Here is a 24,419-nt window from a genome sequence, read left to right as displayed (position 1 = left end):
CTGCAGCTCCATCCGAGTTCAGCTCATCCCTGCGGATGCTGCTGGGCTGTGTGGGCTGGCTTCGTTATCTGGGGACACTGCACACCCTGGGGACACTGCACAGCCTGGGGACACTGCACTGACACAGGACACTGCACTGACACAGGACACTGCACAGCCCTGGGGACACTGCACACCCTGGGGACACTGCACTGACAGGACACTGCAGAGCCCTGGGGACACTGCACTGACACAGGACACTGCAGAGCCTTGGGGACACTGCACAGCCTGGAGACACTGCAGTGACAGGACACTGCACTGACACAGGACACTGCATGGCCCTGGGCCCTGGGAACACTGCAGAGCCCCCTCCTGGCCCCCTCCTGGCCCCCTCCTCTTGGGACAGGGGTTCAGCACATCTGGGGTCACTCACTGCAAATACCCCTCCTGGCAGTGTCCCCCGTGTCACCCCTCCCTGTGCCACAGGGGTATAACACATTTATCTTCCCAGTTGCTCCCCCGGCAGCCCAAATTGCCCCCAAACAGCCCCATGGCAGCACTTCTGGCAAGGATCCATCAGTCCCCAGGATGTGGGGACAAAGCAGAGCAGGGCTGTGTCCTCCAGCCAGGACAGCCCGTCTGGGGGGAGGGCAGGGGGTGATGGACAGCCCCCTCTGTGCTGCCCCACGCTGAGCGTGGAGTGATCCCAACAAATCCTCTCCCCAGCAACACTAAAAAAGCCTGTTAAAATAATGCCTGATAAGGGAATTAAGCTGCTTAGACGTGTGGCAGCAGAGGCAGGAGAGGGCTGGCACGGTGCTAACTCTGCAGGGTCCCCCTGGAGGGTTTTTTTTTTTGAGAAAAATTCCCCAAATCCTTCTGGGAAGAGAAGCTGGGTGACAACAGCAGCTGAGGGATGGGCTGGGGAGGGATGAGCAGCCCAGGCTGGGGAGGAATCTGGGAGGGTGAACTGAAGCAGTTCAGGGGGAAATGCAGCCAAGAGGAAGCAGGAGCAGGATATTCCCAGGATTCTGGGGGAATCAACCAGGAAACACTGAGTTTTTAAGCTGCACAAGCCTGTTGGGGCACCGAGCTTTGCTTTCCACCACCTTTTAAACCCCTGAATCGTATTTCCAAAACCAATCACTTCAAAAAAACAATTAAAATGGGATTTTTGTTGCAGCCAGCATATCCCAACAGGCCCATTCCCCATTCCCTGCGGGTCCTGCGGGTCTCCACCTGTCCCACAGGGCTGAGAGAGAGAAGAGTTTGGCCAAGGACCAAGCCCTGCCTGGCACTGGGAGGCCCAGGGGAGCAGACAGAGACTCAGTCATGGGTTTGGAGGGGGCACAGCACCCACCAGGGATGGCTGGGACTGATCCTGCAGCCAGGGGGGAAAGGAGGGACAAGGGAGAAGAAGGAAGGGAAGGGAAGGGAAGGGAAGGGAAGGGAAGGGAAGGGAAGGGAAGGGAAGGGAAGGGAAGGGAAGGGAAGGGAAGGGAAGGGAAGGGAAGGGAAGGGAAGGGAAGGGAAGGGAAGGGAAGGGAAGGGAAGGGAAGGGAAGGGAAGGGAAGGGAAGGGAAGGGAAGGGAAGGGAAGGGAAGGGAAGGGAAGGGAAGGGAAGGGAAGGGAAGGGAAGGGAAGGGAAGGGAAGGGAAGGGAAGGGAAGGGAAGGGAAGGGAAGGGAAGGGAAGGGAAGGGAAGGGAAGGGAAGGGAAGGGAAGGGAAGGGAAGGGAAGGGAAGGGAAGGGAAGGGAGGGAGAGCACTGCCCCAAGCAGCCGCAGGGATGGAGCCAGTGACAGCCCGTTAGGACCAAGCTCCATCCTATCACCAGAGTGGAAATCTTTCCCCTAAACCCTTCCCAAGCATCTCCTCCCACCCGCTGAGCGCCACCAGCAGGACGAGCCCCTGCCCGGTCTCCCCCCATGTCATCACCCCCTGAGTGTCCTGCAGGAGCAATCAAGTGAAAAATGAAGTAATCACTCCTCAAGTACAGTCATTTGCAGGAAAAATACAGGCCTTGCTGTGATTGCAAATGGTCTCCACTGCAGCCATCCCTCCCACTCGAGGGAGAAATGTTTTCAGCCCCGGGTGCTCTGTGATAGCAGCCTCAGGCGCAGGCAGTGTGGACACATCTCATCTCATGGTTTCTCCCAGGATGGAGATAAAGAGCTGGGGCTCACAGCTGTGGATCTCTTAGGAGCCAGCAGTGCTTTCAGGGGGATTCTTCTGCTCTCAGATTTCTCTGTAGAATGGCAGGTTGAGGGAGAGGGGCTGCCCTGGAGCCTCATCCCAGAGCCCAGGGATGGAGCTGTGGCACCTCCTGGTGCTCCCCAAACCGCTGTGTGAGCATCTCCACACTGAGCACACCAAACCCCTTTAACTTCTGTCTCATTTCAGAACACCCCCTTTGCTGCCAGCACAGTAATTCCTCATTTTTCCCTTGTTAAACCCACAGGACACAGAGCCCATCAGTCCCGCCCCAGCAGTGCCTTCCCTGCAGCAAACTGCTCCTGTGGAGCTGCTGGCACACAACACCACACTCTGAATTTTAGGCAATTTCACCCCCAAAAACAATTTTCCCTTCTGTTTATTTTTCCCCTTTACTCCAGTCTCTCTCTCTCTTCCCCCCATATCCATTTTTCCTTTTTCTCTGCCTCCACCTATCACACAGCTCTTTCTAACAACTCCCTGCTATTTTTCTCAAATCACCTGCCTTCTGCTAATGCCAAAAAAAAAAATAAAAAAAAAAAAATAATAAAAAAAAAAAAATTCCTTTTTCTCTCTTAACAGACAAAATAGATGATGTCACCCTGCTGTCCTCCCCCCTGTCTGTCCAGCCCCGAGCGGTCAGACGCCCGTGGCCGGATGTAATGGGACTATTAGATGAGTTATCACAGCCTGAAAGGATGAAATAACTTCTGTGCCTTCATCCAAATAAAACTCCCTATTCCCCTTCAAGGCAATGAATGAACAAGGGCTCCCAGGGGAAATAGATGGGGAAATGTTAGAGGGTGTTAGAAGGTGTTGGAAGGTGTTATTGAAGACCTGACTCTTTGCTGAGCCACCTCTTGGTTTGGGCTCAAGGGGCGCTGGGGTTTCTCCCTGGGGAATTGGGAAGACCAAGGATCAGTGCCAACCCCAGAGCTCAATCCTCACCCGGGCGCTGCTCCAGCATTTTCTGAGTGTTCAGTGGCCCAACCTCACCAATGTCCCACCTGTGACTGAATCCCTGCACCACCGGCATCCAGCAAACTGCTGTTTGTCCACCCCAGGTGCTAATTACAGGGAGAAACTTTGCTTTTCGTCTCAGAAGGAGCTGCCTCAAGCTGCCCTTGCACTTTCCAAGAGCTCCGTGCAGTGTTCCCGGATCTGCAGGTGGAACCCCCAGCCCCTGTGGGGGATGCTCCAGGGGCAGGTCCTGCAGGGCCCCACTGTCCTGCCAGCCCTGAGTGCCCTCCCTGTGCCACCAATCCCCCCAGGGGGGTTGACAGGGATTTCCTATGGGGGATACAAACCCCCAGGGCCTCCCCCTGGGCTGGCAAGGAACGGCCCAAGGCAGCAGCTGCACCTCAGAATTTAAAACTCCAACATTTATTGGGACTCTGCTTGTCCCCCCTCTGCCGCCCTATTAACCCTCCCATCTCTGTCCTCTCTGGAGTGTGACAAATGTGAGGACACACTGACAGCACCAGTGTCACCTCTGGGTGACTGTGACTCTCCCAGGGCTGCACCAGCAGCCACAGCTGCTCCCTGGCCACCCCTGCAGGAAAAGCCCAAATGTTTCCTCCTCCATGTCACCTTGTTTTGGGCTTATTTATCTCCCTTCGGGTCATTTTTTGTCTCTTTTTTTATTATTATTATTATTCCTGGAAAGACCCTGGAATTATTATTATTATTATATTTATATTTATATTTAATTAATAATTTTATTATTATTACTCCTGGAAAGACCCTGGAATTATTATTATTATTATTAAATTTTATTTTTATTATATTTATATTTATTTATTATTAATAATTTTATTATTATTATTCCTGGAAAGTCCTCTGTGAGTGTGGAGTGGGAATGAAATAACAGCTCTGCATTACTCTGTGGTCCCTACCCTGGAACTGTCACATAAATCAGTTAAACATCACATCACTGGGGCACAAGGTCCCTTTTAGTCCCTTCCCTGCTTTTGGGGCTGTCTGGGAGCACCATAAACGCTCCTGGAATTTGCACAAACTGCTTTTAACCCCCCAGATATTCCCCAGCACCAGGGACCATCCGTGTGTCCATCTGCTCAGCCCTTGGCCCGGCCCAGCTGCCAATCCAGCTGTGGGGATTTGCCCATCCCTGAACCTCGCAGGGAAACGACCTTGATTAAAACCCAACCAGAGCTCAGGCATTGGCCCCAAGCAGCTCCACAGCAAAACTCTCTGTGCTGCTCCTTCAGCGTTGCCTCAGGATGGAGGTTTAATTTGAGGGGGGATGTAAATCAGCCGAGGCGTTTTGTGTCTCTGGTCACATCCAGAATCACAAATGTCATTTATTTCCAGACCTGAGGTTTGGCTATTGCTCAAATTTCTCATAATCATGTCTCCGTGCTGACAGGCTGGAGCCTGAGCACAGAGCTGGGTGTGCAACCAACTCCATTTAAAATCTGGCTGCAAGGAAAGGAGGGAACAGCATCACATACAACATTTTTTTTATTATTTTTAATTCTGTTTTACATCTTGTCCGGGTTTATTTTGTTCAGTTTTACATCCAGGGGAGGTGTCAGCTCTCCCCTCTCTTGTTTCCCTCCTCGGAGCATCAGCAGCTCTGCTCTGGTGGTTTTCCAAACCCCACTGGAGAATGGATGCTCCTGGCAGTTTGTGACAAAAAGGGTTCATCGGGCATTTCATGGGAACAAACAAACCCAACCGGCCCTGGAACAGACAGAACCCAGACACCCATCAGTTCTTTTCCCGAATAATTGTTCATGCTCACAATTTCCTGCAATGCTGGGAAAAAAATCAGGTCTGCGGACAATAAAAAGAAAAAAAAATTAAAAAAAAAAAAAAAAAAAAAAAAAAAAAAAAAAAAGGAAAAAAGAAAAAAAAAGTTAAAATACAGTTTAAAAAGGATAAAAGACAACATTTTGGTGCCTTACTTTATCTGGGCAACTTTTCAAGCAGTTTCAAGAGATCTTTCCCTTCCAAGTCACTTGGGATGTTGCCTCTGGGTGCCATTGTGGCAACGTGGGGCCCAAAAGCAGCATCCCCCCAAAAAGCAGAATCCCCCCAAAAGCAGAATCCCCCCAAAAGCAGAATCCCCCAAAAAGCAGAATCTCCCCTCGCCATCTCCCCTCCCCACCCAGCTGGACACTGCCCTGTGGACATCCCACCCCAGCTCTGGTCGCCCCCCAGCCCCCAGGACCAGCCCCTGCCCTGTCCCGAGCTGGACAAAGGCCTGACCAGGATCATTTTTGCATCAATCACCCCGAAAGTGCAGGGCTGGAGCAGCTCCTCTGCCCAACCCGAGCGTTGGCAGCGCAGGAAAAAGCCGGGAGGGGAAAGGGAAGGAGCAGGCGAGGACAATGTCCCAGCACAGCTGGATCCTCTCAGCATCTCCCTCTCCTTCCTTATTTACGGCTGGAGATGAATCCTCCTCATTCCTCCCCTTGGCAGAGGATCAGAACTCATCAATTCTCTGTTTCTATCTATACTTTTTTTCTTTTTTTTCTTAATTGTGTGACAATGAAACAATTTAAAGGGGGATTAAAAAAAAAATCAGGGAGGCAAAAAAACAGCCATCAGTGTGTTTAAAAAATAAAACCTCTGCGGGCATCCCATCCCATCCCATGCCATCCCACCTCCCTCCTCTCCAGTGGAGCAGCGGGCACACATTTGGAGGTGAAGGATTCAATATTTGATGGGATTGTCCAGCAGCTCCATCCGATGTGTTAAATGAGGGATTCAGGGATAAACCAAGGATTATGTAAAGCAGGTCTTTAAGGACAATGTGTTTTCCATCCAAAGGTTCAGGCGCGTCTGATAAAAAGCGATTGATGTCAGAGCGATGGGGCTCTGCCAGCAGCGCTGGGTTTGGGGGAGAACGAGGCTCAAAACGGGAAAATCACCAGCTGAGCTGTTCTTGAGCACCACAGAATGCAGGGGTGGGGAGGGGGTGGCCGAAGTGGACACAGAGGAAGGTGGTGGGTGCAGGGGTTGGGGACAGGGAGAAGGGTCTGGGGGCACAGGAGCTCTGGGGATGGTTCAGCCCCTGCACCGCCTTCCCCCAGGGGGATTCTGAGCATCCCCTTCTCTGCCGGGACAAGGAAGTTACTTTGCAGTTTGTACCACAAGCCTTGTCCTGTTGGTGGCCTGAGACCCCAGCCCTGAGACCCCAGCCCTGAGACCCCAGCCCTGAGAGAGACCCCGGCCCTGAGACCCCAGCCCTGAGACCCCAGCCCTGAGACCCCGGCCCTGAGACCCCGGCCCTGAGACCCCGGCCCAGCCCCCCGAGCTGGTGTCCAGGGGTCCAGCAGGGTTTGGCCACATCTGCCAGCCCTGGGGTGGCCACTGAGATGTAACATCAAAATCCCCCCACAGAAGCCTTTCCCAGAAACCTCTCCAGCCTCAGTTTTCTCATTTTCTCCTCAGCAAAGCAGACACACCTTCCACTTCTCCATTAAAAGGGAAAAGGCAATAAATAATTATTCCCTTTAATTAAAAGGTGTGTCAGTCCTATAAGCGGTTAATTAACAATTCCACATTAACAGGAGAGAGAGCTGGAGGCAGCAGAGCCCACAGGAGGCTCCCAGGGCCAGGCTGAACCTGCTGGGCTCAGCTCCTCCTAAACAGGAGATAAAATCCCCGTCTTCGACAGGATTTGGGGATGAAATCCCAGCAAACGCCACCCCGGTGTCACGGAGGGGTTTGTTGCAGCCCCTCACATCCTGCAGGAACAAACCCACCTTAGTGGCAGAACTTTTCCTTTCCAGCCCTGCCCAAGAGTTAATAACTCCAATTAATCAGTGGCTGCATAAATCATGATAATGCGATAAATCAGAACTCATTAGCAATAACAGGGGTTACAGCAGAGGGGAGAAGAGGACAGCACTCCTTCCCCCAGCCAGGAGTCACCTCCTCCTCCTCCTCCTCTGCCCACCCACCCCTCAACCCTCAATGCAAAGTGGATTTTCCTGAAACACTCCTGTAAAAAAAGTGCAATTCCAGGATCTGAAGTGGTCATCAATCACCCGGAATTTGTGCCTGTTGCAGGAGAAACATTAACAAAATAATCCTAAATGGCGGGTGCACACGTTTGTAGGGGGTGGAGAGGCCTCTCATTAGGGCTGCTGTAATTAGTGATTAACCCTTTGCCACCGGGGCAGAACATGGACACCCCAGATTGTTTGTGCACCCCCAAAACACAGAATATCCGAGCTGTTCCTGCCGTCCTGGGAAAGCTGCAGGGTTTGGGGTTATAAAACCCCGTTATTTTATTGCTGTGATTAGATTAAAATGCTGATTGAAATGGCTGGGAGCAGCCAGGGAGGCCCAGAGGTGCTGCCAGGACCCGGCTGTGCCCAGGGTCCCACCAAACAAACCCAAAAAAAGGTGGGGAAAGGCAGTTTTGTCCTCTGGCTGTGCTGTCCTGGCAGTGCCATCACTCGGGAGGCTTTGACATCCACCTACAAGTGGCCTCAGGACTCTATAAACTGAAGAAATCGGTGGGAAAAGTTCTTTTTCTCTCTCTCTCCCCCTGTGCTGTCACAGGGGCCCTGGTGGGAACACCCCGAACCCTCTGAGACACCCCAAAGCAAATCATCCCCCAAAAAAAGGCAGATAACCCTTCCCCAGCACTTTGGAAGAGAGACATTTCCAAACCTGAACTCTTCCTTCATCTTCAATCTGAATTCAGACCCCAAAGAACGTGTTGTTTTCCTTTTATTCTCACCACTCGTGTCGGGCACTTGTTGTTTAAAACAATCATCTGACAAAGATTTCCCTGCTGGGAGCACGGCCATCCTGGACGGGGCAGGGTAGGAAAGGCGCTGGGTAAAAAAAAAAACAGAGAAAATGGACTTTTCTCCCCAAAAATCACAGAACCACAGGATGGTTTGGGTTGGAAGGGATGGTAAAACTCATCCCATTCCATTTTCTACCATCCCAGGCTGCTCCGAGCCCCTCGAACCCTTCCAGGGGTGTCTGATAAGGACGATCCTGGAGGTCTTTCCCAATCCACACCACCCCACAGTCCAGTGACCGCGGGGACCCAGACCCTCCTGTGCCATCCCCGCTGCCCCTCGCAGGGAGAGCTTTGGCTGCCCGGGCGCGGACACAGCCTGCAACTCCAGAGCGCTTTGGGGACGAACCAGCGGGAAGCGAGCCCCGGGAGGACCAGAGGGACCTGCTGAGCCCCGGGAGGACCAGGGGACCCGCTGAGCCCCGGGAACACAAACAGACCCCGCTGAATCCTGAAAGAACCAGGGGACCCGCTGAGTCCCCGCCCGCTCATCGCACCAGTGGCCGCGCCGCTTTAAGAGCGGGGGCGTGGCCGGCAGGGGGCGGGACGGGCAGGGGGCGTGGCCAGGCAGGGGCGGAGCCGATCGGGGGCGGGACGGGCAGGGGGCGTGGCCAGTCGGGGCGGGATCGGCAGGGGGCGGGGCCAACAGGGGGCGGGGCCAACCCTCAGCGTCACCGGATTCAGCCGAGGGGCGCCGGGAAGTGCCGAGTTCGGCCGAGCGGGGCCGAGTGGAGCCGAGCGGACCCGAATGCTGCGGCTGCTGCGGGGGGCGCGGAGCCCCCGAGTTCGGGCCCCCCCGGTTCGGACCCCCCCGGTTCGGGCCCGGTCGGCCCCGGCGGGGCCCCGTCCCCTGGGGCTGCTCTATGAGCGGCACGGGGAGCCCGCAGCCGTCCTGCAGTAAGGGGGGGACACGGGGGTGGGGCAGGAATGGGGTGCGGGGGGATTTTGGGGTGCTGCAGGTGTAGGAGGGCCAGGGCTGGGGGTGAGGGGCAGAGATCTGGAGCGGGGACTGGCACAGGGGAGCACAGAGGGGTGGGGGGCTGCAGGTGGGGTTTGGGGTGCAGGCGAGGTTTTGGGGTGCAGGGCAGGTTTGGGGGGGCAGGTGAAGTTTTGGGGTGCAGGTGGGGTTTTGGTGGGCAGGGCAGATTTTGGGGAGCAGGAGAGGTTTTGGGGGGCTGCAGAGCTGCTTTGGGGGTGCAGGTGAGATTTTGGGGTGCAGGTGGGGTTTTGGGGTGCAGGGCAGATTTTGGGGTGCAGGGCAGAGGGTCAGGACGTGCCCCCCCGGGGTGCAGAGGGTGGGGAGGGGGTGCAGCTCCCTATGGGGCCCCCAAACTCGCAGGGGACAGGAGGAAGTTGGAATTCCCCAATGTTTTCCTGGGGTCACGGTCCCACAGGCTGGGGGTGATGCCTCCATATCCCCCACCCTCCTTCAATTTGCCTCAAACCTCGAGTTTTTTTCAAAAAGCCCATTCTTGCCTTAATTTGAGGCACGACAGGGAGGTCCGAGCCCCAGCACCCCAAATTCATCCTGGGGTCCATCCCACTGATGAGTTTTCTCTCTGAGATCCCACTTTAGGGACCAAAGCAGCATCACAAGCATTTTTTTGGGACAGCTGCTGATGCTCAGCACCAAAAATCTAAAAAGCCGAAAGTGATAGTTTAGTAGAGTATAGGCTGTTTTTTTAAGGGAAGAGACTTTGGAGTCTTGCTGCCCCTCCTGAACCAGCTCATTCCGTGCTGATGCATTACCCAGGTGCATCCAGACACCAACCCCCTGGTTTTTTGGAGAAGGGCTGTTGCTTTCCCAAATGATCGTTTAGTTGTTTCAGTCACCGCTGCCACTTCCCCAGATTTGCTGTCATCACCCCATCACTTGTGCAAGGCCGGTCTTGTTTCGTGCTTTGTGACTTCTCCTTTTCACAGATTTCCAGAAGTGCCCCAGGTTCCCATAACTCTTGAGCAAGGCAGGAGGAACCACATAATCCCCAGCCAAAACTGTGACTTTTTCACTCAGCCTGCTGAGTTTGTTAACTTTAGTGAGCATCACTGGCCTTGGTGGCACGGGATTGTTTGGGGTGGTTGGCTTTTAGCAGCCTCCTCCAAAAACCTGTCCCTCTGTCTAACATAAGTCTGATTTTTTAATGGGATGGAGCATAGAGTGCTGTTAATTTAGGTGGGGTGTGTGGGTGATGCAGGCACTCCCCAGCTTCAGCCAGAGCACAGAAGGCATCACCAAACTGGTGTTGATGCCATTTTCCTGTGGTGTTAATGTCCTTTTCCTGTGGTGTTAATGCCCTTTTTTCCTTTGTGTCTCCCTGTCCAGGCTGAAGGATCTGGAGGTGCCCAAGCTGGGGGACAGAGATGTCCACGTCAAGATGTTGGCAGCCCCCATCAACCCCGCTGACATCAACATGATCCAAGGTAAGGTGCTGGATTAACGCTTTGCACATCAGTTCTTGCAGGATGCTCCGGGCTGGGAGGGACCCCCAAGGACCTCCAAACCCCACTGCTGTCTCGGGGGGCTCAGAGGTGGCTCCTGGCACAGGGATTTTGGGGTGTTGGGGTCTCCAGCTCACCTCCAGCCTCCCCACAGGGACCTACCCCCTCCTGTCGCCGCTGCCAGCCGTGGGGGGGAACGAAGGAGTCGGGGAGGTGCTGGAGGTGGGGAGTCGTGTCACAGCCCTGAGAGCCGGGGACTGGGTCATCCCTGCGGACGCCGGGCTCGGTGAGTTCATCCTCGGCACCCCCACCTGCAAAGCGTCTGCCCAGGGGATTTTTGGGGTGCTGGAGCCCCTGGGGGGTGCCCAGACTTGCCCAGAGAGCAAACCCGTGGTCAGGCTCTCCTGTAGGGATTTTGGGGGTTCCAGAGCAAAAGCACAGCTCTCCAAAGGCACTGTCTGTGCAGGGTGTGGACAGAGCCGTGAGCTCCTCCACTTACAGCAATTACACCTGATGGAATTAATTGTTCCTCACAATGGGGAACAAAACTCCATTAGGGGATGCTGGGAGAGGGAAGCAGGAGTTGGAGCCCATTTTAGTGCTATGTGAGACCAATCCTAATGAGGCAGTTTGGGATAATTGATGGAGTTGTTTCTTACTTGTTTACGTCTTGGTTTATTTTTACCGCCTATTTTTAAATTTTATTTATTTATTTATTTAAATCTTATTTTTAATGTACCATGCACCCTGGAACACCTGGAACAGCAGCAGTGGCAACGCCATTGCCTATGCCAAACTTAAATTTAGCAATAATCTTCCTTCCTGTAGCACAGACCCTTGTATGTGTCATTGTAAAGCATTGCAGCAATCTCTGTTTCTCTGCAAACAACTTACGTTTTGCCCCATCAGCTCGGAGTTTCCCTGAAGACGTGGGATAAAACATTTCACACAGGCAGGGTCGTGGTGGCCTCTCACTGTAGTTTTCTCTTTAATAAATGCTCTGCTGGGGAAGTGTGGGAATTTATTTCCCAACAAAATGCCTCCTGTGCTCGTCCAAAATGCCAATGGCCTGATATTGGCTGGTTGTGGTTTAGTGTCACAGCTTGTTCTTGGCCTATTTCTTCTTAAAAAGCTTTTTGCTAAGTGAGAGAAGGAAAATGATGCAGTTAAGAGCCAAATGGGGTATTTTTAAGCATAAAAACACTGTAAATAAATGATTGAGGCTTAAATTGGATTTAAGCGTAGAGGGAGTAAAGCTGACTGAATTGGCTTGGAATATGTGTGCTCATCCGTAGGATGGGGAGTATTTCCATTATCTCTGCACACACGCCCCGGGAACCCCAGCCCCATTATCCCTCTGGGAAATGATTAGGCTGGGTGATAAATCTGGGCAGGCAGCGAGGAATCCATCCCTTGCTTTTGGAGCATTTTGACTCCACCTGTATGGGCACCCACTCCATAATTCCCTCTCTGGGGTGTAGCTGGTTCCCACTGCCGGTGCCAGGGCTGTGGTGTGAGCTGATGGTTTTCCTTTGTTCTCCTCCCCTGCCGGGCCGTGCCCGTGGTGCTGCCGTGCCCAGGGACGTGGAGGACACGGGGGGTGTTCCCCGAGGAGCTGCTGCTGAAGGTGCCTGGTGACATCCCCGTGCTCTGCGCCGCCACCCTGAGCGTCAACCCCTGCACGGCGTTCCGCGTGCTGGCCGACTTCGAGCACCTGGCGCCCGGTACGGCCCTGCCCTGCCCTGCCCCGGGGAGCAGTTAGTTACACACAGATCCACGTCCTGGCTGTGTCTGCAGGGGGAATCTGTGGGTTTGTTCACCCCCAGGTGACTCGGTCATCCAGAACGCCGCCAACAGCGGCATGGGCCAGGCTGTCATCCAGATCGCCAGGGCCTCGGGCATCAGGACCATCAACGTGGTCAGGGACAGGTGGGTCCACTGCAAGGGGCAGGTTTGGGAGCTGGACCTGCTTATCCTGCCCGTCCAACCAGGATTTTCTCCTGTTTGCTCCTCCAGCCTCTTCCCTGTTGTCCCCATGCACTGCTGGAGCAGAAGGAGGGAGAAGGTGGAACTCTGCTTCCTGGTTCATCTACTCCTCTTTTTTTAATCTCCTTTTTCCCTCCCCAGACCTGACCTCCCGAAGCTTGTGGAGAGGCTGATGGCCCTGGGCGCTGACCACGTCGTCACAGAGGAGATGCTGAGAAAGCCAGAGATGAAAGATATATTTAAGGTACCTCAAAGATATATTTAAGGTACCTCAAAGATATATTTCAGGTACCTCGATGCTGATCCCACTGGAGAGATGGTCCAGGGCTGGTGCTGCTGTTCAGGACTGGGGAGAAATGCAGGGAGGGTGGGAAGGAGACATTTCTAGATCAGGATTTTGCCCCAGGAGTGGAGGGATTTTGCTGCTGCCACAAGGGAAGGATCACAGATTTTGGTTCCAATCAGACTGGGCTTGAGGCAGCCTGTTCCAGCTGAAAGCATCTTCCTGCACATGGCAGGGGGTTGGAATGAGTCCCTTCCAACTCCAGCTCTTCCTTGATTCTGGTGGATTTTATCTCTAGTACTCTCAGCAGCCCTCAGGTAAACACTGAGGTTTCTGCAGATGCTTTGTCAAGAACCCATCCCCTAAAGGAGCCATAAAACTTGGGACCCTTTGTCACAAACCCTTGCAGAGCACCCCAAGGCCCCGGCTCGCCCTGAACTGCGTCGGAGGCAAAAGCACCACGGAGATGCTGCGGCACCTGCAGTGAGTTGGGCTGGGGGTGGCTTGGGCACAAGCCTGGGGCAGAAACTGGCACCAGAGGGTCCTGCTCTGGAGTCCCTTGAACTTCTGGAGAGGGAAGATGAATGGAAAAGTGGTTTGGGATAACTACAGTGATGTAAAGTCTCACTCTGCCAGTGGCTGGGGGCAGCGGGGGCCCAGTTGTGAAGGTCCCCCAGGTCCTGGCCAGGTGTAACTGGTGTACTGAGCTGCAAATTCAGCTGATGGTACACAGAAAGTGGGATCTGAGGGGTAACTGGGGAGTGCTGGGTGCAAGGACAGCCCCAGGGGGGCTGGGGACAGCAGAGGAGGAGGGGGCAAGTCAGAGCTGCACTTCTGGGACCACCTAACCCAATACCTGTTTCTACTCCAGGCCCAAGGGGACCATGGTCACCTACGGGGGGATGGCAAAGCAGCCTGTGACGGTGCCTGTGGTGAGTCCTGGGGGTGCCCCCCTCAGTCCCCTGTGCTGCCCTGTGTCCCATCCCCTGTGCACTGTGTCCCCATCCCCTGTGCTGCCCTGTGTCCCCATCCCCTGGGCACTGTGTCCCATCCCCTGGGCACGGTGTCCCATCCCCTGGGCCCTGTGTCCCCATCCCCTGGGCACTGTGTCCCATCCCCTGAGCCCTGTGTCCCATCCCCTGGGCACTGTGTGCCATCCCCTGGGCACTGTGTCCCATCCCCTGGGCACTGTCAGCACCTGGCTCTGCCCAGCTGCACATTGAGACCCTCCAGCCTTCTTTATTTGCCTGGTGAGGTCCATCACAGGACAGGATGTGTTCCACTGCTGGTCTCTTTTATCTGGAGTGTTTGGGCTGCCAAAATATTCCAGTGGGTGAAAAATTCAAACCAGCCCTGACCCCACACCTGGGAGTCACCTCTCTGCATCCCCAGCTCACAAATGGGAGCTGTAACCAGGGGCCTTACTGCCACTGTGCACCCCTGGGAGGAGACACACACGTGTCACTGCGTGTGCGAGGTGACGTGGGAGTGTCACTGGATGCACAGAGGGACACACGGGGGTGTCACAGGTGTCTGACATTCCACAGAGCGCCTTCATCTTCTGGGACGTGCGGCTCCGCGGGTTCTGGATGACACAGTGGAGGAAGGAGCACGCCCAGGGTGAGCCAGGGGGGCTGTGGGTCTGTCCCTGGGCCAGGGGGGCTGAGGAGTCTGGGCCAGGGGAACTAAGGGGCTGAGCCAGGGGGGCTGAGGGTCTGTCCCTGGGCCAGGGGGGCTGAGGGCTGGACCCAGGGGGGCTGAGGGGCTGTCCCCGTGCCAGGGGTGGGAGCGGGGCCAAACCCCACCCAGCACTGTCCTCACTCCCACTCCCAGAGCCAGCTCTGCCTGTCCCGGTGCTCAGACACCAGTGCTGGCCTCAGCCCCCACGCCAGGGGGGCTCATCCCACATGCCTGAGCTGGGGCATGTCACACCCAGAGACCCCACAGGGCCTCGGGTGGTGTCCCAGGGGTGGAGGGGGCCCTGCAGGCGCAGTGAGAGCTCCCCGCTCCCCTGCAGACCAGCAGAGCGTGGCTGCCATGATGGATGCCCTGTGCCAGCTGATCCGCAGGGGACAGCTCACAGCCCCAGCCTGCACCCAGGTCCCACTGCAGGACTACAGGACAGCCCTGGAGGCCTCCATGAAGCCCTTTGTGTCCTCCAAGCAGATCCTCCTCCTCTGACCTGCAGCTCCTGGAGCCCTGTCCTGTTCCACGTGCTTGTCTGCAGACTTGAGGGGGGAAAAGACCCTCCAGATCCATTGAATTTCTTTTTTGTTTTGATTTTCACATTTTGGATGCCCACTGAAAGCTTGAGAAGCCTCCGCAGCTTTGTGTGGAAGTGCTGCAGAGAGGAGGCTGCATCTCACTGGGGCTGGGGGGGAGTTTGGGCACCCAAATTATGGTTCACTCAGCTCAGGGTGTGGAAAGAGCAGCAGTTCCCCCTCACGTGTGTTTTTGGGGCTGCCGGGGCTGTGATAATCCCAGCTGGAATGTGGGATGGGCAGGAAAGGCCAAATCTTCTGCAGTGGGACCTGCAGACCTGCTGCCTCCAAGCCTGCTCTGAGCAGGAGGAGGAGGAGGGGGCACAGACTGCCCCAGATGATGAGGGGCTGCTGTGGTTGGAGGGGCCTCGGTGCTGCTGCAGCTCCTGGGGCAGCCCTGGGTCACCACGGGCCAGGTTTTGTCAAGGGCACTGCAGGGGCCAGAGCCTTTGGCCATCAGGGGCTGGAGCCCCTCAATGTCCTGCAGGAACTCCTGCCCAGGGGTGGGACAGTGACTGTGATTGCAGAGCAATGTGAAAAGATTTATTACTGAGAACAACCAACAGTGTCTTCTTGCTTCTTCCTGTGCTGCTTTTGTACCTCTGTGACCCCACAGGCTCCCTGTGCTCCCTGCTCTGCCCAGGCCAGCTCTGGCCGAGGTGCAGCTGTGGGGTCCCATCAGCACCCAGCATTGTGGGCACGGGGCACCCCAAAGGGAGGAGCCCATCAGCACCTGGGCACCCCATTAGTGCCCTGCCCTGGGAACGGGGGATGGATCCATCCATCCATCCCTCCATCCATCCATCCATCCCTCCATCCATCCATCCATCCATCCTTTCCATGTGGAACGGGACCCCCGTGGGAAGGCAGACCCCAATACACCCAATACATGGGGAGAGGGGATCCCACAATGTCCCTGAGCCATGGGGAGGGGGATCCCCCGCTGCCCTGCACATCGGACAATCATAAGGGAACGCTCACAAGGACCCCACAGGCGGGAAAAGAGAATCGACTCATCCCCTCTATGGAGAACAGGACCCCCATGGGCGGCGGGGTGGGCCCCACACCTCGGCGTTGCCCCTTTAAGAGCCACCCCGGCCAGGGGGGCGTGGCCCTCGGGACGTCGCCGCGCGTCGCTGCCCGGGCGCTGCTGTGACGTCAGGCGGCCCGCGGGCCCCGAGGCGCCCCGGGCCCAGCCCCGGCCCGGCCCCGCCATGCCGCGGGTCTACATCGGCCGCCTCAGCTACCAGGCCCGCGAGCGCGACGTGGAGCGCTTCTTCAAGGGCTACGGAAAGATCCTCGAGGTGGATCTCAAGAACGGGTGAGCGCGGGCCCGGCCCGGCCTGAGGGAGGCCCTGAGGGAGGCCCGGGGGGAGCTGCGGGCAGTGAGGGGAGCGCAGCACGGCCGGGACCCCCGTCTGTGTGAGGGCGACAGGGGCAGGGAGCTTGTTCTTCCCCTCGGTGGGGACGCGGAGCCTGGGCCTTGGCTGGGGCGGCGCGTTGGCTGTTCTCTTCTGGGGAGGGGGCAGGAGGGTTGAGTTTCCATTAGAGGAGGGACAGGGCGCCTGAGCCCCCTTTTTGCGGCTTTTATTGGGAAGGGACAGTCGGCTTAGGTTCCTTTTTTTGGGGGGGGGGGGGGACAGAACGTCTGGTTTTCTCCTTTTTACGGAGGGTGTGGGGAGCAGGACGTGTGGGCCCTGCTGGAGGGGGGACAGGGTGCGATGGCTCCCCCTTTTCTGGGGGGCAGGACCCCTGGGATCCCCGTTCTGGGGAGGGGGACAGGACCCCTGGGATCCCCTTGGGAGGGGGAGCAGGAGCCTGGGCCCCCCTTAGGGTAAGCGGCGTGTAGTGAATGTATGAAGTGACCAGAAAATTGGATTTTTCAGCCTGCTTTTTATCTTCCATGAACACACTAAAAGCTGCTTGTGATGCCTCTGAGAGAAAAAACAAACTAGCTCTACTGCTGTACTTACCTGCCTGCATTACTCTGGGCAGATGTGAGGAATTAAAGTTTTCATCCTCATGAAACACCTGCAGGACAGAGGGATGTGACTTGTGCAGTGGATTGAGGGACAAAGATCAAAGCTTCAAACTTCCATCCTTCATCTACCTCCATTCACAATCATTGTTTGCTTTCCAAAGAGAAGTGGTTTGGGTAGGAGAGGACCTCAAGGCCTGTCCTAGTCCATGGGCAGGGACCCCTTCCTCTATCCCAGGCTGCTCCAACACTTTTAATTAACACTTAATGTTAATTAATTAATTAACACTTTTAACGTTTGGGGCTTTTAACTTCTACCTTTAAAAATACAGATGACACCCTTGATTTCATCAAAGATTATGCCACAATAGTAATCTCTTGCCAACATACATGAATTCAGTCATTACACTCTGACATGAGTTATGATTTTGTTGACGAAGAATGATTTTAGGTTCAGTTCAGTGGATCAGCAGACGTGTTTTCATGCCTTCCTATTTCTCTCCCTGGAGAGGTTTTCATGGTTTTTTAAGGCTCAAGGCCTTGAGCCCGCAGGAGGGCACACACAGGAGGGCACACACACACAGGGCTCTGCAGGAGGGCACACACAGGAGGGCACACACACACAGGGCTCTGCAGGAGGGCACACACAGGAGGGCACACACAGGGCGGCACACACGCACAGGAGGGCACGCACAGGAGGGCACGCACAGGAGGGCACACACACACAGGAGGGCACACACAGGAGGGCACACACTCACAGGACTCTGCAGGAGGGCACACACAGGAGGGCACACACACACAGGAGGGCGCACACAGGAGGGCGCACACAGGAGGGCACACACACACAGGGCTGTTCAGGAGGGCACACACAGGGCACACACAGGACTCTGCAGGAGGGCGCACACAGGAGGGCACACACACTCACAGGACTCTGCAGGAGGGCACACACACACAGGGCTCTGCAGAATCCACAAGCCGCTGTTGAGCACAGACCCCTCAGGCTGAGTCCCTCTCCCCTCCCTGCCCCAGGTACGGCTTTGTGGAGTTCGACGACCTGCGCGACGCCGACGACGCGGTGTACGAGCTGAACGGGAAGGACCTGTGTGGGGAGAGAGTGATCGTGGAGCACGCCCGGGGCCCACGCCGGGACAGCAGTTACGGTTCTGGACGCAGTAAGCACTTGTGCCTTTGTATCCATGCCTTATTTTAAATAAAACATTGTTTTGCTCTTTTTATAAAAGTAATTTTTAAAAGGAAAGCGATACAAAGTTGTGATTAGCGTGCTGTAACTGTAAATGTAATTGTTGATCTGAGTATTTATTAATTTGTTGTATTAAACTCTTTTTTAATTGATACATTAATAAACACAGTTTCTTGTACCATTTTTATTATCATTTCGTTTAACTATTTGAATGGTTTGTTTGCAATGTGATGTTTAACATAGATTTAACAAAGACCTCAATGTTTTAATTGAAAGAGTCCTTTGAGGCTAAGATGACTGCCCGTTCCATTTGCTGACCTTGGGGTACCTTTCCATGAGTGGCTCTTTGACCTTTGTGGCCCTTGGCTGACCAAAAAAAAATAAGAAGCCATGTGACGACTGCAAGCTTTTCCCATTAGACCTGGGTGGTGAGGATCCCAAGGGTTAGAGACAGATGAGATTAATCTCAAATAGGTGCCTGAAAAGCTTTATTCATGTCAGATGTTCAGAAAGCTTTTAAGCCACGTAAGTAACATTAGTCAACTGGCTTTATTCGGTTTCTTCTTTCAAACTGTTTTAAAAATATTAAACGTAATTGCACGTTAATTCTAGTATAATTACAGTTCTGTGCCTTGTTTAATTACAAGCTTGTAGTAAAACTGTTTTAATGCTTTGGGTCTTTGTAAGGTGTTACTTGAGGGGGTTGGGTTTATCCCTGAGGGGGGTCTGTGATGTCTTGGGGAGCACCTGGGGCAGAGCAGTTTCCGTGGGGAGGAGAGGAGGCTCCATTTCCCTGGCTGAAGCTCTGCTGTCTGCTTGTCACCTCCTAAAGGTGGATATGGTTATAGAAGAAGCGGAAGAGATAAGTACGGTCCCCCGACCCGTACAGAATACAGATTGATTGTGGAAAATTTGTCAAGCCGCTGCAGTTGGCAGGATCTGAAGGTATGGGGGCCCCTTTCCTCACCCTCTCTCTGTTACAGAGCACAAAGGGTAACAGACATCTCCAGCAAGGCAAAGTGGTGCACAGCTCTGAGCAGCTCCATGGGGAGTGTATAACACACACCTTAATACAGGAGTATGTTTGGTTTGCATATAGGAAACCATTTGTGAGAGGTTGGGAGTTGCACCTCCAGAACTGGTGGCACTGGACAGTGGGAGAATAATAATATTCTTAGCACCAGCTAATATCACGTACAGGTGTGTTTTATCTTCTCTTGAGCCCTGTCAAAGCAGACTCAGATCATGCCAGGGGCAGGATTCACTAGAGATGGAGGAGTTTGCCTTTGTCAGTTTGGATTTAACCCATCAACTCGTGAGGTGCTACAGCTGTTTGAAACAGCAGCATTGTTCCTGCACAGCCTCTGTCAGGGATTTCCACACCATCTAAAGCTGTTTTAAGGAGAGTTTCAGGGAAAGGATGCTTCCTGAATGAGCAATTATGTAAAATCTCTGCCAAAAACTTATTTTTGAAGTCCAGAGGAGTGGCAGGTGATTCTCAGTAGTGGAGGTGTTGAGTGGAGCCCACGGTACCTCTGAGTGCTCTGGAGGTGATGTGTTGGTTCAGGGTTATCCCCATTGTGGATTCAGGGAGCAGGATTTTAGTAGTGGGTGCAAAAAGATTAGTGCTTCCTTATCAAACTGAGCAGCAATGGTTAAACCCACTTGTTCTTATTGGAACACTTTCTCTTATGGTTCTCTTTTAAGGGTGTGTAAAATTTGTTCTAAACAAACTTTGACGTAGTAGAAACTGGTCTGTAATTGAGTTTTACACTAGTTCAGGTACGTATGGAGATGCCTCCAGTGTCTTTGTTGTTAATGCTTCACACCATCAGTAGCTTGTCTTTGCTTCTGTTATTAGAATTCTAAATAGAGCATGGCATGATTAATCCTCCAATGGACGCATTTCTGCATTTTTGGAGATAGCTTTCATTTCAGTGTACTTAATACAGGAGTAGCTGGGTTGAAAACAAACCAAACCAGAGTTCTGTGCCCTGTTCCCACTGCAGCCAAATTCCACAGGGACTGAAGGATGCCCTGGCCTGGCAGCTTGCTCAAAGCAAGGCAGCACAGACCCCTGATAAACAGAGGGGTTTAGGAATGAAAATGGAGAAGCCAGGAAGCATGAAGTGGGAAAATGAGTCGAGCTTGGAGTTCTGTCGGGGTTTTTCCCAGCAGAACGAGCTGTGTGAGGATGGAGGGAGCTCTTCTCCTCTGAGGGCTTCATGTTCAACCTTTATCACCTTTCCTAACTATTTTTGAAAACATTTTTTAGAGAGCAAGCATTTTACTTCTTTAATCACTTCTGTAATTTGAAACTTAAAGAGTCCAGAGCATATTTGATCTAAGACTTGAAGTGAGAAACCTTAAGTTATAATTTGGCTCAGAACTGTCTAATCACACCAACTCTGTGAAGTCATAGTGTGTTATTTGGCACTACAGGTGCTGTTTGGGTCAAAGCCTTGCTGACATCCCTGTGAACAGGAGAGGCTCAGGGAGCACCGTGTCAGGTGTGAGCAGGGTCAGCTGGGAGCCTGGCTCTGGATTCGGGGCGATGGTGATTCTGTCCTCTTCCCCTAGGATTATATGCGTCAGGCAGGGGAAGTGACATATGCAGATGCACACAAAGGAAGGAAAAATGAAGGTGTGATTGAGTTCAAATCCTATTCTGACATGAAAAGAGCCCTTGAAAAGCTGGACGGGACAGAAGTAAATGGCAGAAAGATTAGATTAGTGGAAGACAGACCTGGATCGAGACGGCGCCGCTCTTACTCCAGAAGCCGAAGCCATTCAAGGTATGTCTGTAACGTGTCCCAGGCTGCAGTTAATGAACACAGGGTGGATTGAGACTTTGGGGTTCCAAAACACCTTGGAAATGTTTGGAGTTCTCAACAGGTCTGGTTTTTTGAGCATGTATTAGTGTCCAGGGCAAGTGAGGGCTGTGTTCTGGGGTGTCTCCCTTGGATGTGTGGCCCTGCTCCCTGAGCACCTGTGGCTGTTCTTCCCTGATAATTCAGCCCTTGTTCCCTGTGGGAGCAGCTGCGAGGCTGGTGGAGCCACGTACACGGAATGAAACAGAAGGTGCTTCTCACACTTCAGCTCTGAACACTGTGTTCTGCTCCAAGCACCAGGACTAACTTTCTCACCTTGGAAACCTCCACCTGTTCCCTGTTTCTCAGAGATTTGTTGCTTTCCTTGTCTGACCAAGAGCTGCTTTGGCAGCACCAAGTGTTGTCTCCTTTCCATTCTGGGGTAGAACTCATTGCAAGAAAACTCAGGCAAAGCTTTACTGTTCCTGGAAAAAAACTTGCTTATGAAATCAAAATCTGAAGTCAAAACTGTATGCCAGTGTCTCACCATATTCAAACTGTGATTTGATTGGGAAAGTGATTACCCCTTAAATAAACTGGCATCTTTTCTTCCAGATGAGCACCCTGCTCACAGCCAGGCATGGCAGCAGGGATGAGAGGTGGGGAGACAAGTGCTCTGTGTTTGTAACTGTGTTGTGTAGCTCGGACCATTTGGCTGCTGGAAGGTGTTTTATCCCCGTGGGTTGTGCCCGTGGGGCTCACAGGCTCCCCGGGCTAACCTGAGGCTGGTTCCCTGTGTTGCAGGTCTCGCTCTCGGAGCAGACACTCCCACAAGAGCAGGAGCCGCAGTCCCAGCAGCAGCCGCTCCAAGAGCAGATCCAGATCCAGGTATGTCTTTGTCTTGGGAGAGCTGAGGGGTCTCACTTCAGTCAGAAGCATCATGTTAAATTTGCAGCGGGAACACTTGGTTTTTCTTTTCCCTCCCGTTTTCCGCACACTCTGCTCAGAGCCTTGCCACACTAAAGCAGAGCTGTCTGTTGTTTTGCATTTGCAGGTCTGTGTCCCGTTCCAGAAGCAAGAGCCGTAGTCGAAGCAAGAGCCGTAGCAGAGGCCAGAAAGAGAAAAGCAGGACTCCAAGTAAAGAGGATAAAAGTAGGAGCCGCAGCAGGAGCGCAGAGAAATCCCGAAACAAGAGCAAGGACAAATCTGAGAGCATTCTCCATAACAGTGATGAGAAAGCCAAGAGCAGGAGCCACAGCAAGGAGAAGAGCAGGAGTGGGAGTAAGGAGAGGGGAGAGGCAAGGGAGAGCATGAGGAGCAGGAGCAAGGAGAAGAGTAGGAGCAAAGACAGGGAGAAGAGCATTAGCAAGGCTAGAAGCAGAAGCAAAAGCAGGGATGAGAGCAGGAGCAGAAGCCACAGCAAGGATAAAAGGAAAAGTAGGAAGAGGAGCAGGGATGACAGCAGAAGTAGAAGCCGGAGCCGCAGCAAGAGTGAGAAAAGCAAGAGGCGCAGCAAGAGGGACAGCAAAGGCAGCAGCAAGAAGAGAAGGAAGGACAGCCACGAGCGGTCCAGGTCAGGCTCCAAAGAAAAGGAGCAGCTCAAAGCTGAGTCGGACAAGAAGGAGGTAAAAGGAGAGGGGGAGGATGCAGTGTCCCGCTCCAGGTCTAGGTCCATTTCCAAGTCCAAACCAAATGTCAAATCAGATTCTCGTTCCAGGTCCAAATCTGTCTCAAAGCCAAGGTCCCGGTCCAAGTCCAGGTCTAGGTCAGCCTCTAGGTCACACTCCCGGTCGCAGTCAAGGTCCCGCTCCAGGTCCTAACCTTGCTGCAGCCCCCCTTGGAATGGCTGGAGAAGTCTTTTGTACATGTTTAGTAGCTGTAACCAAGTGATTGAAGTAGAAACCCTGTCGATGCTGTGTGTTTCTAACAACCTGATGGTCTGTCTGTCACTGACTGCAGCGCTCTGTCCCTGCAGTGCTCTCTGGTGTGAGAGGCTGCTCTGGTCATTCTCTATCCAGTAGAAAGGGTTTCTTTACACACAGCTCTTCCTCGAGCCCCCAAATTGCCCTGTTTTCCAGGGAGAGCCTTGCAGGGCATGAGCACTGCACCCTGGTGGTTTTATGGGATTGCAGTGATGACTGATAGGTAGGTATGACAGATTCAACAGTCTTTGCCCTCGATTGATGCCCTTTGATGTCTGCCATTTAGTGGAAGTGCTAAGTCTTAAGTTTCATACTACTTTTGTTCCATATTTTTTGGACTTACAGAGTTGTGAATAGCACAGTCAAAAGGGAAAAAAAAAAATAGAGGTACTTGCAGTAATCTATAGGGAAAAGAACTATAGTTCCATATTCTGGTATTGTGACAATATCCTTGTTTTATATTAAATTTTTTTTATTTTATTTTTCCCTGTCTTGCAAAGTACAGTGATTCCCGTTTCCATGAAATTTGAATAAAGACTATTTTTGCTTGATGACATTTGGTTAAATGGTGCTGTGTTGTGATTGTCAGCATTTTCTGTCGATTAAGGTAAGCCTGAATTTATAGAGAGTCACTCACAGAGAAAAGGTTCTTAATTCAGAAAGTCACTTGACATTCATTGTAGGCACAACACTTGAATACAGTCCAGATAAAGAACTTATTTCTCCAGCGTATTTTCCAGGAGTTTTTCCTCCTAATGAAACATCTGTGCTTGGGAGGAGCCTTCCAAGGAAAGGAAAAAGCTCAGGATGTGGCAGCTGTTCTGTGGCATGTCCCCAGCATCCCTGGGGACCTGGGGAGAAGGGAGGGCCCCTTCTAGCAAGAGCTTTGTAGGTGTGTAGGTGTTCCTGAATAACATCCCAAATTTAGACTTGGGCTATTTGCAAATTGCTCGGACTGAACTTCCCACAACTCATCTCCTGCACAGTTTGTTTTGAATGAAGGAGTGACATCCCCAGCACCTGTTCTGCCTGCAAGCAACATTCTGAAAAATAGAAGGCAAAATGTATCTTGTGAGTTCTCGGTCTGGAATAAAAAGGTTAGTTACAGCTTCCCCTAAAGCTGTCCTTTAGCCAATTCCAATCTGCTCACAACTGCTGGCAGCAGCTCTCCAGCAGGAGTCACTTCACACGTGCGGTAATTCCATATAATTTGATCATTTGGAACTTGTCCTGCCATATTAAAAAGATGAAGGGGTAATAGATCATCAGAGTAGCTTTCAACACAAAATATTTCCCCACACTTTGAGAGGGGTCAGGGCTCGGCGAGTGGCTCAGCCTTTATCAAATGTCACATTACCACGGCAGCACGAGATATCTCTGTGGAAGTGATATTTAATTTCTTCAGAAGGAAAAGCCTTTTCCAGCTATATATATTTAGTGCTTTAGCACCTTATTCTCTCCAAATGACATTTTTAATCCTTTTTGCTGCTTAATCTTAGTACAGAAGCAAACCAGCCAAGACAAGATGTTTGCTAATAAGGGACAATGTCTTGGTTTGAA

General features: G+C 53.0%; 2 protein-coding genes and 1 long non-coding RNA gene across 4 annotated transcripts; 2 read left to right on the top strand and 1 right to left on the bottom strand.

The window, feature by feature from the left end:
* Positions 1 to 4,552: 4,552 nt before the first annotated feature.
* On the bottom strand, positions 4,553 to 8,480 carry LOC310919793. The gene is made up of 3 exons (XR_014591865.1): positions 8,420 to 8,480; positions 7,841 to 8,007; positions 4,553 to 4,894 (listed from the first exon to the last, which is right to left on the bottom strand). It is a non-coding gene; the product is annotated as an uncharacterized lncRNA (long non-coding RNA).
* A 178-nt stretch (positions 8,481 to 8,658) lies between these two features.
* On the top strand, positions 8,659 to 15,499 carry MECR (mitochondrial trans-2-enoyl-CoA reductase). 2 transcript variants are annotated; one of them, XM_083879674.1, is made up of 10 exons: positions 8,659 to 8,876; positions 10,303 to 10,400; positions 10,573 to 10,704; positions 11,999 to 12,142; positions 12,245 to 12,347; positions 12,546 to 12,648; positions 13,097 to 13,170; positions 13,559 to 13,619; positions 14,217 to 14,307; positions 14,705 to 15,499. In XM_083879674.1, exons 1-10 carry the CDS (start codon positions 8,728 to 8,730, stop codon positions 14,866 to 14,868), a joined length of 1,119 nt encoding a protein of 372 aa, XP_083735800.1. In that variant the 5' UTR covers positions 8,659 to 8,727; the 3' UTR covers positions 14,869 to 15,499. The 2 variants fall into 2 exon arrangements, with proteins under 2 accessions (XP_083735800.1, XP_083735801.1); XM_083879675.1 differs by having other exon boundaries at positions 8,660 to 8,876; positions 14,235 to 14,307.
* A 637-nt stretch (positions 15,500 to 16,136) lies between these two features.
* SRSF4 (serine and arginine rich splicing factor 4) lies at positions 16,137 to 23,415 on the top strand. Its single transcript, XM_083879400.1, has 6 exons — positions 16,137 to 16,269; positions 17,956 to 18,098; positions 18,960 to 19,072; positions 20,708 to 20,922; positions 21,742 to 21,825; positions 21,992 to 23,415. Exons 1-6 carry the CDS (start codon positions 16,163 to 16,165, stop codon positions 22,755 to 22,757), a joined length of 1,428 nt encoding a protein of 475 aa, XP_083735526.1. The 5' UTR covers positions 16,137 to 16,162; the 3' UTR covers positions 22,758 to 23,415.
* The last annotated feature ends 1,004 nt before the right edge of the window (positions 23,416 to 24,419 follow it).

This window comes from Zosterops lateralis (genome assembly GCF_965231275.1).
Source record: "Zosterops lateralis genome assembly, chromosome: 28".
NCBI classification, from domain to species: Eukaryota; Metazoa; Chordata; class Aves; order Passeriformes; family Zosteropidae; genus Zosterops; species Zosterops lateralis.
The sequence above is the reverse complement of the archived record's forward strand: the minus strand, read 5'-3'. Positions and strand labels throughout refer to the sequence as shown.